Source organism: Desmodus rotundus, chromosome 11 (assembly GCF_022682495.2).
Source record: "Desmodus rotundus isolate HL8 chromosome 11, HLdesRot8A.1, whole genome shotgun sequence".
NCBI lineage: Eukaryota > Metazoa > Chordata > Mammalia > Chiroptera > Phyllostomidae > Desmodus > Desmodus rotundus.
In genome coordinates this window covers 79,001,921-79,016,938 of record NC_071397.1, presented here as the reverse complement: position 1 = coordinate 79,016,938, position 15,018 = coordinate 79,001,921, and the positions used below count along the sequence as shown (strand labels likewise).

General features: G+C 41.9%; 1 protein-coding gene across 1 annotated transcript in view; it reads left to right on the top strand.

Moving 5' to 3' along the window:
* The first annotated feature begins 1,255 nt into the window (after positions 1-1,255).
* MOXD1 (monooxygenase DBH like 1) overlaps positions 1,256-15,018 on the top strand; it is a 71,753-nt gene continuing 57,990 nt past the window's right edge. Inside the window, exon 1 of the mRNA XM_024552175.3 lies at positions 1,256-1,580. Coding sequence (XP_024407943.2) covers positions 1,317-1,580 — 264 coding nt within the window. The 5' untranslated portion in view covers positions 1,256-1,316. The remainder of the gene's footprint in view (positions 1,581-15,018) is intronic.

Below are 15,018 nucleotides of genomic sequence, written 5' to 3'. Positions count from 1 at the left end.
CTTGGGATAATAAGTCCCTCCCTGGGTAAATCCTTGAGCTCCCTCCCTGGGAAGCAGCCCCACTTGATGGCTGCCTTCCAGACACTGTCAAACATGCCTGAATCTTTGTGAGTTTTGATGCATGCAGATAACTTGGGAAAAGAAATGGGAAGAGAAAACAGGAGCAAGAACAGAACAAGCTGAAACGTGTCTTGAGGTGAGAGAATAAGAAATATAGGTGGCTGGTGTGGAGCCTCTGAATCCAGAGTAAATAGTACACGTTTATAGTATTCTTCTTACCCGTATGTTTCATCTATCCTCTCACATTGTTTTTCTAGTTGGTATTGTTTGTGTAAGGCTTACACACCTTATAAACTTTTTTTGAAACATGGCAGAGTGAAGTCAAGAAATAAAGAAGGCAATTTACAGTTGCCACGTTGAGTAATTAGCCTTCTGAAAACAGGAGTGATGTGGTCAAACGCAGAGGCAAAACATTTTTTGCTAAACATGGTTATGGCCAGACCTTGAAATTTCAGGACAAGAGGACTTCGAATTAAAATCTAACTGCCAAATGGTGCTTTAATTCTGACCTATTCGACTTACTGATGGCAAAGTATTTGGCATAATTGTCCCCTCAAAACCAAACCAAACCAAACTCAACCCATTGGGCAGGCAAGCAGCAGGGTGCTGAGGTCTGAGGTCAAGAACAAGACTTCCCCAGACTTGGGGCCGCAGTACTGGGTTAAAGGGAGAGAGAATCGCCCCGGAGGGGAACCGCATCTCTCCACCAGGTGGGTCTTCGCTGAGTTCACTGGCTCCGAGAAACCAACAGCAAGGGAAGGGATAGACAGACGTTCCGGAACGGGGCTTTCGCTCACTTTCCCTCCACAAACCCCAGGATTCTCTCTTTCTCACACTCAACCTCTCCTCTCCTGGCCGAAGCTGGGCTTCGCTCTCCTGAATTCTCATTCTTTGCGCGGGGATCCCGGGGCCCCGCTTCCCCAGCAAGTGCCCGCACCCTGCCCGCGGGACCCCTCTCCCTCGTCCTTTCCCTCCAGGATGCCCCTCGCTTCCCTTGCCACCGAATCCAGACCTCCGGGACCCAGTCAGGGGTGCGGGCGGCAGGTGGCTCGGCGGGAAGGGCGGGCCGGGGCCAGAGGCGCGGACCGCAGCCCCACCAGCGGGGTTGGGCGCGCGGGTCTTGCCCCTCCCGGCGGGCGGAGGGCGGAGGACGGAGGGGCGGTCCCAGGCTCGCTCACGCGCCGCCGCCCCTCGTGCCTCCTCCTCGCTCCGCCAGTCGGCGGGAGCCCAGGTGCCTGCGGGCAAGTGCGCGGAGGATGCACGGCCGCTTGCTGGTCCTGCTGTGGGCGCTGTTCCCCCGGGCGGCGGCGGGGGGCGCGGGGGACACCTTCCCGCACCGCGCGCTCCTGGACTCGGAGGGCAAGTACTGGCTGAGCTGGAGCCTGCGGGGCACCCGGCTCGCCTTCCGCCTCGAGGTGCGCACCGCCGGCTACGTGGGCTTCGGCTTCTCGCCCACCGGGGCCATGGCTGCGGCCGACATCGTCGTGGGCGGGGTGGCCCAGGGGCGACCCTACCTCCAGGTAAGCGCGTCACCTCCCGGGGCTCACCCTGCCTGGTCCTGTCCCTACCTCGGGGTAGGCACGGGCCGGGGCCACCGGCTGTCTTTGGGGCCAAGGCTGGACGCCTTCGCCCGGAACGGCCCTGCGCACGCTCCCAGTTGCGGTCAGCTCCGCACCCCGGGCCCCCAGCAGCCGACCGCCCCGCTCAGAGTTTTCGCCCCGGGACCTGAGCACGGGTGACTCCAGGAGGTTTTCCGTCTGTGAATACTTTTCTGTCTCCAGCGCCCCACTTGATAGACCCCTCGTACACACCTGCCGCTCGCCCCCTTCGTCCCTGATGGGAAAGGAGAGGGACCCAGGCTTCGGGGACCTAACGGACCGCCCTCAGGGTTGGAGGGGCCGGAGAGTTGTAGGCATCTTGCTGACTTGCTGCCTGGTGTCGGGGACTCAGAGAGAGTCACGGCGTTGTGGGGGAGCCCCTGTGCGCGGGGCTGGGTCAGCTGCTTCTTTGGATAGATGGAGGTAAGTCTTCAGGAATCCTTAGGATCTTTGCTATTCTGAGAACCGCTTAGGAAGCTGCATTTAAGGATCTGCAAAACCCAGACCCAGGCAAAATCCGTTAGGAAGTGGCAAAACTTTTCACATACTTTAGTAGCTAACAAAGCTAATTTGACAGCTGGCGGTTTGTCTGGAAAGAGCTGGAGTAGCGACGTTGCCTGTTCGTGGATGCGGTTATGACTAGGAAAACAGACTTGGGAGATAACCAGAATGATTAGGTAGTTAAGCGTTATGGCCATCTTGGTTTTTGATTTTGATCAACATCTGGACTCTTTTGCACGATGACATAACAGGGTAGTTCCTTACCGAAGTTCACCCAACTGCCTTTTGCTAAGTCTCTTGATTCAGATGGGAACTTCTAGTTGTTTTGGCATTGTGTTAGGCTTTAGTGATATATAAATCAATGTACCCCATAGATTCCAAAGTGCATTTTTCAGTAATTTTATTCCTGGCTTCTGGGTTTGATTTCTACAACGTTCTGACCGACATGCCATCAAATTTGAACCCTAATTCTGGCACCACGCTACGCAAGTCGGCCGGAAATAAAGAAAATGACAGCAATTAAAACTTCAAAACCACCCTCTTCTTAATTTTTTCCCATAAATTAATCCTTCCCTCCCAAACTAAGTACTCTACAACTGCAATAAAATAAAGTTTTATGAGGATATCACTCTGTTGAAGTCACTGATGTATAAAATTTTCTTCTGGTGCAGCATCTCAGACATGAAATTTGTAAACCACGAATTTGACCCCAAACACAGCCCTCACTACCTCTCTTAACCCTCTTGTGATACAAAGTAGACAACACATTATATAAATAACTATTCGAACCAATTTTTTTGGTCTGGTTTTTGGGTTTTGTTTAAGACAGGGAGAGTAATATGCCCTGTAACTATCCCTGCATGTTTTATTGAAGGGAACATGGGAATCTTACTAAGTTAATATCACAAAACAGGGTGTACTATCACAGATAACTTGAAATTGTTTTTCCCAAAAGAGTAGCATTTCTAGAAAACCCACTCAATTTGATATCAAATGAAAGGCCAAGAGTAGAATCCTGTTTCAACATGTCATAATGGGCCCAACACAAGCATACACTTTGTTAAATAAAGAGGGTTTTCACACTGCTGGTGGTTCTTTATAAAAATTGCATAAGAATTAATTAAGTGCTATTTAGGTTGATTTTGAACCATAGAACTTTCCTTAAAGTAATTAGTAGATACATATCACTATGAGATAAACCTTATAATGGACACTTTTCTAATATAATTAATGAGCAAGAAATAGAATTTTTTTCCTCCATTTTTTATTCCTAAAGAAAAATCCTATTTTCATGTATGAAGATAATCATTTTTTTAGTTGGCTGACTACCTTTACTATATCATTTCCTTAAACATCCTAATCATTTTCAGCCATATGAGATACAATAAAATTATGCTAATCAATTAAGTTCAAAGATAATTTATTAAAAGCCCCTAATAAAATTAAAGACACCAAAGACTAAAAATACAAAGAAGTGTGTCAGATCCAGCTCATTCATCCAAGCTGGGTGATTCCACTTTCCAGCAGTTGATGCTAAATTTCTCTCTAGAAATTATTTGAGAGTCTTCGTGCAGTGGTGTGATAAGGGCATTCTCTGCAAGCGTACCCAAAGGTAAATAGAGTCCCTAACCATAGTGCATGCAGTGTCAATTGTAGACTTCGGATTCTGTGTAATTTTACATCCAGGGAGAATAAACTTTACATGAACCAACGAAACAAAAGCACTGGCTTCTGGGGCTTCTTGGCATGTGCAGCAGCTAGTGATGTTGGAGAAGGCATCAGGCTGCATGAGAACCTCAGCTGACTTCCCAGGCACCTCCATTTGTGACCTTTTCCCAGTATTTGATGTCATCCTCTCTTAATTAAGTTTTACAGACTTCACTTTTAGGGGTTTTATTTATGTTTTATTATTCTGAATTTTATTTATCTGATTAAACCCTTCTTTTCAGTGGGATGTTATCTGTTGAATGACTATGAATAAGTCCCAGCCAACCAGGTAGAAAATTGTCGGCTAGATAGATGTTACAAACCCAGATACCTATGTAGGACAGGCAGCATGTGTAAAAGAGTGATGGGGCTGGAGCGGGACAAGCAGGATGTCATGCAACGGAAAGTAGAGAGGACTGAGGAAGCGAGTTTGTGCAAGTGATTTACTGTTATGTGGGAATACACATCAGGTATTACCAGATTTTCTGTCTTGATTTGTTTTGTTCTGTTTTTGAGACAAGACAGAAATTCAGTTGTGTATGTGCGATAAAATCTTCTGATTGTCGAGTACTGGCCACAGTTCAAGTTGTGCAGAGCACCACGTGGTGCACATATGCACACACGGTTTCAGTGCAGGTAGAGCCTGTGGCCAGCTTCGTCTGGGACCGAGAGGAAGAAAGCTAATGTTCATAAAGAGGCACCCCCAGTTGTGAGGATCCATGAGAGGCACAGAGGTGGGTTCCATGCCTTTTCAGGTCAGGTTTATTCTGTGCCAAGAACATTCTGTCCGGTGTCAGAAGGGACCTTGCCCATTGTTTTGGTTATCTATTGTGTAACAAACCACTCCAAAATATAGTGGCTTAATCCAAGGACAGCACTTATTTAGCTCACAAATCTGCAGTTTGAGCAGGGCTTAGTGGGGACAGCCCTTCTCTGTTCCACCTGTCGTCAACCCCAAGGTGAGTGGTTGGAATCATCTGAAGGCTTGATGTTGGCTATTGTCGGGGACTTCCGCTGGTACTGCGGTGGGAATGTGGCCTCTGCGTGTAGCTTCTGGGCTTCCTCACAGCAAAGTGACTGGGTCCCAAGAGTGAACATCCAGAGAGGTCCCTGTGGAACTGTATAACCTTTTTTAAACTTAGCCTTTGAGTCATGTAATGTGTCTTCTGCGAGTCACAATCCCACTGGATTTAAGAGGGAACATCACATTGTAAGGAGGTCACATGGGAATGAAATACATCAGTATGGCCGTCTTTGGAAGAAACATTCTACCATGCCCATCCTTACAGTCTCGTCACCATCTCCTTTTGAATTTTGAACCTGTCTAGATGCATCCACTCTCTCTTGATGAGATTTGGAGGCAATGTTTACTTATTCACCTTCTTTCCTTCCCTCCCCCCCACCCTCTGGTGCATGCACACACACTTACTAATCATAAGAAGTTAGTGAATACTTGGTGATTTCTCCATTGTCCTCCTATTCCATACTCCTTCCACTCCTCCCCCCATCCCAAAATGAGTTCTGACCTTCCACAACCCAGTGTTCAGTGGTTGCCAACTACCCAATGAGTCAGCCTCCAGAGGGCAGTGTGACATTTACTTGCCAGTTGGTGTAATGAAAAACCCTTGCAGGGCAAAAAACTGACTATTCCCAGAGAAGAGGTATTATGGGAATTTTCCCTGCCCATTTTGTAACCCTCTGACCCAGTCTAGAGATATTTTCTGTAATGGCATATAATCAGGTACCACCAAAATGGAGAAGAAAAGAGAGAAATGTGGTTGCGAAGCAAAGCCCGTCTCAGTGTGCTCTATGAGGGGCATTGTTCTGCAGAGGCTTACCCTTGGGGAAACCGTGCTCTGCGGGAGGATGCTGCTGAGTCACTTTCTACACTGTCTTTCACAGAATTGCCAGGGTGGAAAGCAGTCCTTCCTTTGGCATCAGCTTTTGAAAACTTCACCATTTTTTAGTCAATGAATTAACTCAATGCTTCCTTCCATGATGGATTGTGTCCTTTGCGTGGACTTTGCCCCTTTTTGACACAGAGCAATCCCACCCCCACCGGAGCCACTTAGCAACTGTGAGTCCCCATTTGAGGCAAGTGATCTGGGTCGATGAATGCGCAGTTTGTGTGAGTTAGAGAAGAGGGCAGCATTGTCAGATGTGCTGTTGAATTTGCACAAAAATTGATTCACTCTTCCTTTGGGGGTGTAAATCGCTAGTGAATGGAGGCCAAAATATGTGTCATCATTTGTTACAGCCTTGCTTGTTGGCTGTCTCTGAAACTGAAGCCTTTCTGTGATGAGAAGTGAGTCTTCAGCAGCAGGGTAATTGCTGCCCGGCTGCTGCTCGCTGAGGAGCTGAGGAAGTGCTTGGAACTGATTTGAAATCACAGAAAACAGTGAGCATTCTTTGTGGTTAATGATGTGCTTCTTTTAAGTGCACCCCAGCCAATGGCTACAAAGAAATGTTTGGAAAGCAAATTGAAAAGCTGTAAGGGGGAAGATGAAGAGAGTGTGCAACCCTGACACAGTTCAGCTGGGGCTTTGTTAAGAGATATTTATAAGTCTTTGGATAATGCCCCCCAATAACCAGATGACAAAGGGACTTCTCCAAAGCTTCATGCTTGAGTATTAGTAATACGGACACATGGCCAGTGTAATGCTCACTACACAGTGATAGTCTTCAGTGTGTGGTTCTCCCTGGCAGAGCAGATGATTTCATAATGACAGCCTGAGGAAACCGGCAGACCTAAGAGCCACGGGAACAATGTACCTGAATTGACCAACAGAGTTCAAGGCTTCAGGCAACCAACGGCAATTTCTGAATTCTGGAAAGGAGAGGCAAGATTCCACTTCAAAGAAAGTGAATGGCGTTTTATTGAATCGTCCATTTGTAATACAGCCGTAGTAAAATAAAGTTGCTGGCGAAAGGAATGAATTCATTATACATCATCATGTTTCTGGAAATGTTTGATCCATATGTTTAAAAAAACTGTGCATACAGATGCATCACAATGGTGTTTATTGTAACTTCAAAAAATAAGTAATGCAGAACTTCTAAAAAGAAAAATATTTCTCCTAGAGTCTTCCTCCAAATCTATGTCTTTTTAACTCATAAAATGCTAGAGCAGATTAAAAATAAAAACCCTACTCCTAAGGACAGCATACAACACATAAGTAGAGAATTTTGCAAAATAATTACAAATAGATAATATTTGTTAACTGTAAAATTGGGATTATATATCTGAGTGCTACACAAATAATGAATGGACCAAATTTAGTTTACTGTTGAGGTTTTATTATTAATCTAATGTACACACATACTGACGAGAAAATCTTTAAACACTTCCTGTTTTTATAGGTTCAGTGTTGATGTTTTATGTCTTTGTTTGCTGCTTCTTACTCCCCTCCCATTTTAAAGGTGAGGACACTGAGTTTTGAGTAGCTGTTAAGTAAATGGCATGTTGCCTTTCTGACTTCCAATTTGATGCTCTTTCTTCTGCAAGCAAGCTGTAGTTTACAAAAATCATATTCCAATTTTCTTCCTTAGTAGTGAAAGAACATGTACAATAAAATATATTTTTAAGAGGCTGATAAAATGAAATCATTGTATTTTGACTACTTTTGTTTCACTGTAAATGTCATAGGTATACATTTCTAAGATATGATTTTTCATTCGCCTAGTTCTTAATATAACCAACCATATATTATGGTAACTTTTTAAAGTGTGTAATTCTCACAATAGTCCAGCGTTGTCAATATCTTATTTCTCCCACTTTGTAGATGTACTATCCCGAGGCTTTAGGTCACACAGCTTGGGGATCGTTTCTAACTTTGACTATTTTCGTAAAGTACTCCCCTATAGACAGAGAATGTTGGCGTGTTCATGCATTCATTCAGTCGATATTTACCGAAGGTTTATCAACAGTTCTAGATGCTGGGAACATAGCACTGAATGAGATGAGGTTATTGGTATTATGGAGCTCATACTTTGGTGGCGGGAAGCAAATAAATAAATGAACAAGAAAAATATCAGAAAGTGGTAAGTGCTGTGCCAAGAATTAAAAGAGGGTGATGTGATAAGGGGCTGGGTGGCTTTTTCAGATTAGGATGCTTAAGATCAAACCATGAAGGAAAATAAGTCATCCCAAGTTTTAAAGGTTGTTTTCAAGATTAGCCATAGTGTTTACAATGAAAAATATTATATACTGTGAAGAAGATTATCTGGTATGGGCATCAAAGAACTCTGTAGACCTTGAATATAGGGAAGCGCCTCCCTGGAGGAAATATAATTAGTGCTTTTTCCAATGTGTCTGAACCGCCTGAGCGCGCTCTTCTCTTTCGGTGGCATTGCCACACACATGTTTAGTCAGTTCAACTAGAGTCCTGCACGCTTTGATCTAGAGACTTGGTGACTTTATAGACGTGTCTTAATACTAGGTGGGAATGTTTTTCTCTTACACTCTGTGTTCCTCCTCATTTTCAATAATCTCACAGAGCTCAAGGGGTCTGAGAAGCTAGATCAACAAAACCACATATGTCTGGAGAAGATTTCCATCTTTTAGGCAATTTTTAAACTAAACCTTTGAATCTTGGTTTCTTAGATAAAATTTAATTGCTACCTCCCTCCCCACTGCTCCAGGCAAAGTCTCTGCACTGAAAAGCACTCCTATAAGGAAACTCACAGTAGATAAGACCATGTAGAAACTCAGCCTCCCAGTACTTTGCACGCCTTTGGTCAAGGCCAAGATGGATTCATGCTATGGCAGATTGCAGTCCAGTGATGGGTGGGTGGAGCTAATAGAGAGCTGAGAACTGGGAAAGATGCTTCCATGTCAAATGTTCTGAAATTTTTCTGCACATTAGAGTCACTTGGGTGTCTTTTAAAATCTTTAATGTCCAGAAAATCCTTTCTCTCCCTCCCCCACACCAATTAAATCACAGTCTCTTCAGGGGGATGGTGGACACAGACATTAATACATTTTTTAGTTTTCCTGGTGATTTTTATGTGCAGGCACGTTCAGGAAATACTGACCCTATGTGGTCAGACCCTTTGATAGGAAGGAATAAGGTGATTCCTTTGTGATCCACATAGAGAAGCTTGGAAAATTCCAGGCACAGGGCATAGGGATGCAAAGCAGGACTCTGTACAAAGCAATTTACACTAACCATTTGATGTTTGAAGCACGGGGCTAGCATTTGGTATTTACGATTATTTTGCAAAAACAAAAATAAAGTGGTTTTCCTAGAATGGGAAATTAGTTGATAATTCCTAGAATGGGAATTATTAGTTGATAATTCTATGTATTTTCTCAAATTTACATGTTGAAACAAGACTAGCAATGGAAGAACTGGGTAGTGATATATTTCAAAATATGCAGAACCAGAAATCTCTGCCCTCCTCCAAGCCCTCTGCCATACCAACACACCTTTCTTCAGTTGCTACTAGCTGCTGTATTTCTAAGCAACAGGAATATTTGCCCACACAGGGTCTAAAATGTTATATATGATCCCAGAGCATCAGCGGAACATTAATAAAGCAATGTCCCAGATAATTCTAAGCCAGTATTTAAGCCAAGAAAAGTGTTCTCTGAAGTCTTTTATTAGAATTAACAGTAACAAAGTGGACTCTCTTTGTATTTAGTAAAACTCTCCTTAAGTGTTTCTCCAGTTATATAAACACACAGCCTTTCCTTTCCCTCTGGTATTTTCCAAGGTTATTTATAAGCAGTGAAATGCCCCAAAGCTATAGTCGCAGAAAAGAGAAAGAGCAAAAGTAGCAGAAGAGGTAGATAGTCTTTTTATTTTTTTACAAGTTGATGGCTGTGCTGGTGCTGCCACATCTTCCCGAGGTACCAGGAACAAGTCCATGTGCTTGGCAGGTCCCCAAGAAATACCTGCTGGATACCTGCTGGATGCCTGCTGAGCAGTTCGAAGCAGGCAGTCATCGTGGAAATCCCAGTCCTGCTTGTTGTTTATTCTTGGGATCACCCTCGGCAAACTCCTTAACCTCTCTAAGTGACAGTTTCCTTTATGAAGAAAGGAGTCATATCTAATGCATGGGTTTTATTGTTGTTGTTGTTTTAATCCTGACTCTCTGGCCCATGTTATTTATTTACTTATTAAAGTATAGTTGACATTCAATGTTACATTAGTTTCAGGTGTACAACATAGCAATTGAACGTATATACCTTATGATGTGATCAACATTGATTTAGCAGCCATCAATCACCAGAGTTATTACAATAAAATTTTCCCTGTGCTGTTCCAGTTATACAACAAATAAGTCGCGGGCAGGTAATGTAATGCGATGCATAGGGCTTTTGTGAGGAATACATAAAATAGACATGTAAAACTCTCAGCACAATATGTGACACATTGAAAGTACTCCATCAGTACAAGATGTCATGGATCAATCTCTTAATCAAATGTCATTAAAAGATTACATGGAGACATACGTTCCAGCTCCCGAATGTGGGAAGAGGTTTCTGTTAAATGTATAGAGGGAGGAGATTGACAGAAATTTCTGAGAAAATTGGGGGACAAACTTTAAGCAAATGGTTTGTGAACACGTTGCAGTACTTAATGACTAGAGGCCAGCATAGTTTTAATAATCACAGGTTTTCCTGACAAGACTGCATTTGATTTTGAATTGGATTTATTGGGCCAGTGATTGGGGTATCGAGTAAGTGGTGCATCTGAATGAGAGTAAGTAGTTACCAGGGTTTTGCATGTCTTTACAAAAGATGGACTAATAAAGTTGAATCAGTTATAATCATAGGTGTTTAAGCATGCAAACTCAAAATATGTTGATAAGAAACTGGCTACATTAGACTACAGCATGGGGACTCAAAAGATAGTAATATATTAAAATATTGAAAGAAAACTAAAAGTTGAAAATACAATGAGAACACAAATTAAGTTAAACATTTGGGGAAAAAAATAGATGTGTATGCACGAAAGTGTAAAATGGGACCTAACTGGAGTTCATATGAACAAGGTAGAAGTGTTAGTTCATTTTAAGCTCAAAGGATGTGCTTGCTAAACAGATAAATACAGTATTAACTTATAAACTCTACTGTTTATATCAAGGGTATTGATACAGTACCCTGTACTAAGCTAATCACACCAGAAGATACCTTCTAGAACATTTTCAAAGAATGTGAGGGTGAACTGGAGCTGTCTAAAAGGGGGTTACAAAGATGGTTGAACTCTCTGGGGATTGGGTACCTGAGTAATGGGAACAGCTGGCAGCGTTGCACCTGGGGAAAGAACAAAGGGAAAAGACACGATGATTGTCTTTGAACGAGTGGACCGCCTTCCACGAGAAATATGGATTAGATGTTACCTATCAGGCTCCAAAAGGACAAAAAAAGACCCAATTAATATACATTAAAGGGTATTTCTGACAAGCAGAGGTATGAAACTTAACTGATTTGTTTTTGTGAGGCTGTAAATTTATGAGCTCTGTCACTGGAGGCATTAAATACTGTGTTCATCTCTTAAGAAACCCTCCTTTGGCGGGAGCTGGGACTTAGGTATCTGTCAGGTTGTGTTCCAACTTGAGTATGATGCTCAAAATAACTTTATTACACAGTCATGCTTTTAGGTTATTCAGGAAATTAACAGGAGGGAAGACATTAGCAACTATGAAACTGTCTTGTTTTTTAACCTGCCCCCTCTCTAGCTGGAGCCACTGGGACCACCGTCCGTCTCCCCGACCACCCTGCTCAGCGTTCTCCACACTGTAGCCACAGCAGTACACACGCATGGTTATATATTTTTTGCACGTCAGTCAGAATATATCACTTGCTGCTTAAAGCTCAAATGACTTTTATATAAGCGTAGTATTCGAATTCCCTATACTGACACGCAAGGTGTTCTAACGCCTCGGGCCTCAACTGGTCCCGGCTCGCTGCATTTACCCATTCTGAGTCCTGTAGTTCAGTCGCACCGGCTGTTTGCTTCGTCAAATTGGAGGAACCTACCCCACTTCAGGTTCTTTCCAATAGCTGCTCTGTCTTCCCGGAATCTACTTTGTTTGTTTGTTTTTGTTTGTTCGTGGCTGGTTCCACTTGTAGGTGATCTCACAGAGTGAGTACGTATCATTGCGTCAGCAGTGACTGTCTGATCTCTCAGCCCGAAGGCCCTCCCCTGCCTCTCTGTAATCTTTGTTCTGCTTTCCTATAAGCACTTAACATTGAACATTTTGGGTTATATTGTTATTTCAATTAAAAAAATTGCACCATCTCCCAAATAAACTATCAGTTTTATTATAGTACAGGCTATGTCTACTGTCCTGTACAATCATGTGTCTTCAGCTTTACGAAGGGGGCTGAGGCACAGTAGTCACTCAATACAATGTGTTGGAAGAAAGAAGAGGAAGGAAGGAGGGAGGGAGGAGGGAGAAAGGCACTTTCTTCTCAAAATGTATTCCTTGCATAAACTGATCACAGAGAATTAGAGAAGTCATCTAAAATTTAGGATGAAGGCAAAATAGCATCTTATTTTAGTGGTAAGATCTGAAGTTGCTTTTTTCACTGAAGTTTATTGTTAAAGAATCAAAATTTTAATTTTACCCCGTGTCTCTGATAGTTCTGTAATTTTAGCAAAGTATTAAATTATAGTACAATTAGGATGAGTATTAATTTTATTATTATTAAGGACGTTTAGTTTCAGAAGGTGGAACTTCCAGAGCAGATAGCTCAGGTGGGCCCCTCAAAGGAATGCAAGCTAGCAGGGTTCACATGTTGGTATCTGGCAGCTATTTAACAGATCCCTTATTAGGCCTAGAGTTTCGGTTTTACCTGAAGTGGTTTCCAGAAAGCAGGATCCTTCTGTTTTGACATTTTGTTCAAATTTCTAAGACTTGTGAAGAAATAACATTAAAATCAGCTTGTCTTGAAATTCTGAAAATTATGTTTATATAGTTCACTTATACAATGTTATGATTTTTTAGGATCAAAGATTCCCTTTAACACAAAAATATTTATTATTTTACTACCAATATTATTTAACCACCATAACAGTTATTATAGAAATTGATATTACAAACAAATGTTTGAAGGAACAAGGCTTTTGAGCTGTGGAAAAAGAAGAAAAACTACAAGCACCTGTTGAAGAAAATGATGACAGATGGCAACATTTTTCTCAAGTGTTTTTTCTGCAGCTGTGCTTACATTCAGCTCTCCTGGCTGAACCAGAGTTTATTCATATCTTTTATTGCAACCAGAGAGTTTTCCCTTCCTCCTGTTTAACACAGCAGCGTCAAAGCTCTCTCCTGTTACAAAGATTTTATTCAAGAGAGAAACAAAACTGACAATGAGTGAGAACCAATTTAACATCTGTGCAATCATGTTTTTCAAGAAGAGGTCGGAGCGATCTTGTAGAATCTAGATGCCAGCTTTGTGGGGCGTGTTATCCTCGCTGGAACGTGGCAGCCAGTTCGAGCGCTTTCATGCTTTCATGGGAAATGCCAACTGTTGCTAATGCTGACTTCGCTGTTGCCACACAGCATTTTGAAACCTTAATGATATATTTCATCATTTTTTCAAAGCATAAAATGTTCAAAAGAAAAAATATCCTGTGAGAACATGTTTCAGAAGTGCTACTATCTTTTATGACACAACTGCAGAATACTGGTAACTTTATTGCTGGAGTCTAATTATTAACTCAGACTTTCAAGGCTAATAGGTAATATTCTACCTTTAAAAAACATAAACAAGTTAAATACATAATTATGATTATAATCCACAGTAAAAAAATTATCTCAATGACAATTCATATTGAAGCTGATCTTAATGCAGATATTTGTATTAGAATGATTGACATTCACATAAAGCCATGGATCTAGGGTAACATTACCTCACATTTCACTTTACAGAACCTTAAAGCTGAGCGAGTACAGAGAAGAAGGGCTTCTGGGTATCAGCTTTTATATTTACATAATTAAAACATTTGCATATTTTTAAACTCTTGCAAAAATCTTACAGAGTCACGACTCCCCAAGTTCTCAGGGCTCTTGCCTTCACAGAGTCCATTTTTTAATGGACTTCATTGGAGCCTACTTTTATTTATCAGTATTTTGTTATATTTATAAAATGCACAATATATTTGATTCATATATCATCCAATTAGACTTGTGTAATGATGACGAGGGTGCACTGTGATCAAATTCCTATTTTTATTTTAAAAGTCCCGGAGTATCAAGCATTATAGGAAGCTAGCTGAGGAAAGGCTTTCTTTCACTGTGGATTTACAGTAGAGCGGCTTTGGGGTCCGTTTGCTCACTGGGGCTGGGAGTGGGGGTGAGGGTAAGGAATGCCATTCAGTTCTAATTCTAAAGGTGAAAATCAGTAAAAATGATCTGGGGAAATTTTCTTAAATATCTCATAAGTACTACAGTACGGTTTTGTGAATGTAAATTTCTAGGTGATGTTACCAGTATTCAAACTCTTCGTTGGTTGATAACTTACTGTCAGTTTCATTCTCCAGTCCCCCCTCCCCCCACTATGATAGTTACAAAATAACTGTTCCATTTAATTACCCACTTGAGTTACACTTATCCCTTTGCACACTATCAGGAAACTTTTAAGCTCACTGAACATACTTTTGTTAGGCTTAGGTAATCTGCATGAAGGATTTTTAAGACTGACAGGCCCTTGAGTGAGTTTTCTTTTTCTCCCTCTTTTTCCTTCTTCCCCACCCTCCCTTCCTTCGTTTCTTCCTCCAAGCAAGAATAGTTGAATGCTAGGAGTTTTTTGGGGAAAGGGTGCTTTTTCTCTTCTCTTGCCTCACTTAATTGTTCTCTTAAGGTTTGCCAATAGCTATTTTTATTGTATAATATTGATAGCATTAAGACTGTATTTAATAATAGACCATGTATTTTTTTATTAATACAGGGTGAAGGAAGAAAAAACATAACATACTACTGGGGAAAGTTTTGCTCCCACCAAGTTAAATTATAACTATACCACAAAGATGTGAATATTGGAAGATGGTTCTTGGGTTCTCATTGTTTATTTTCATTTAGATTTAGCAAAAGGAAAGCAGGATGCTCCTTTTAAAATCACACATATTTAATGAGCCTCTGCTCTGTGCAGGCCATTCTGTTAGGCACTGAGGATATAAATTAACATTAGAAAACATTCTCA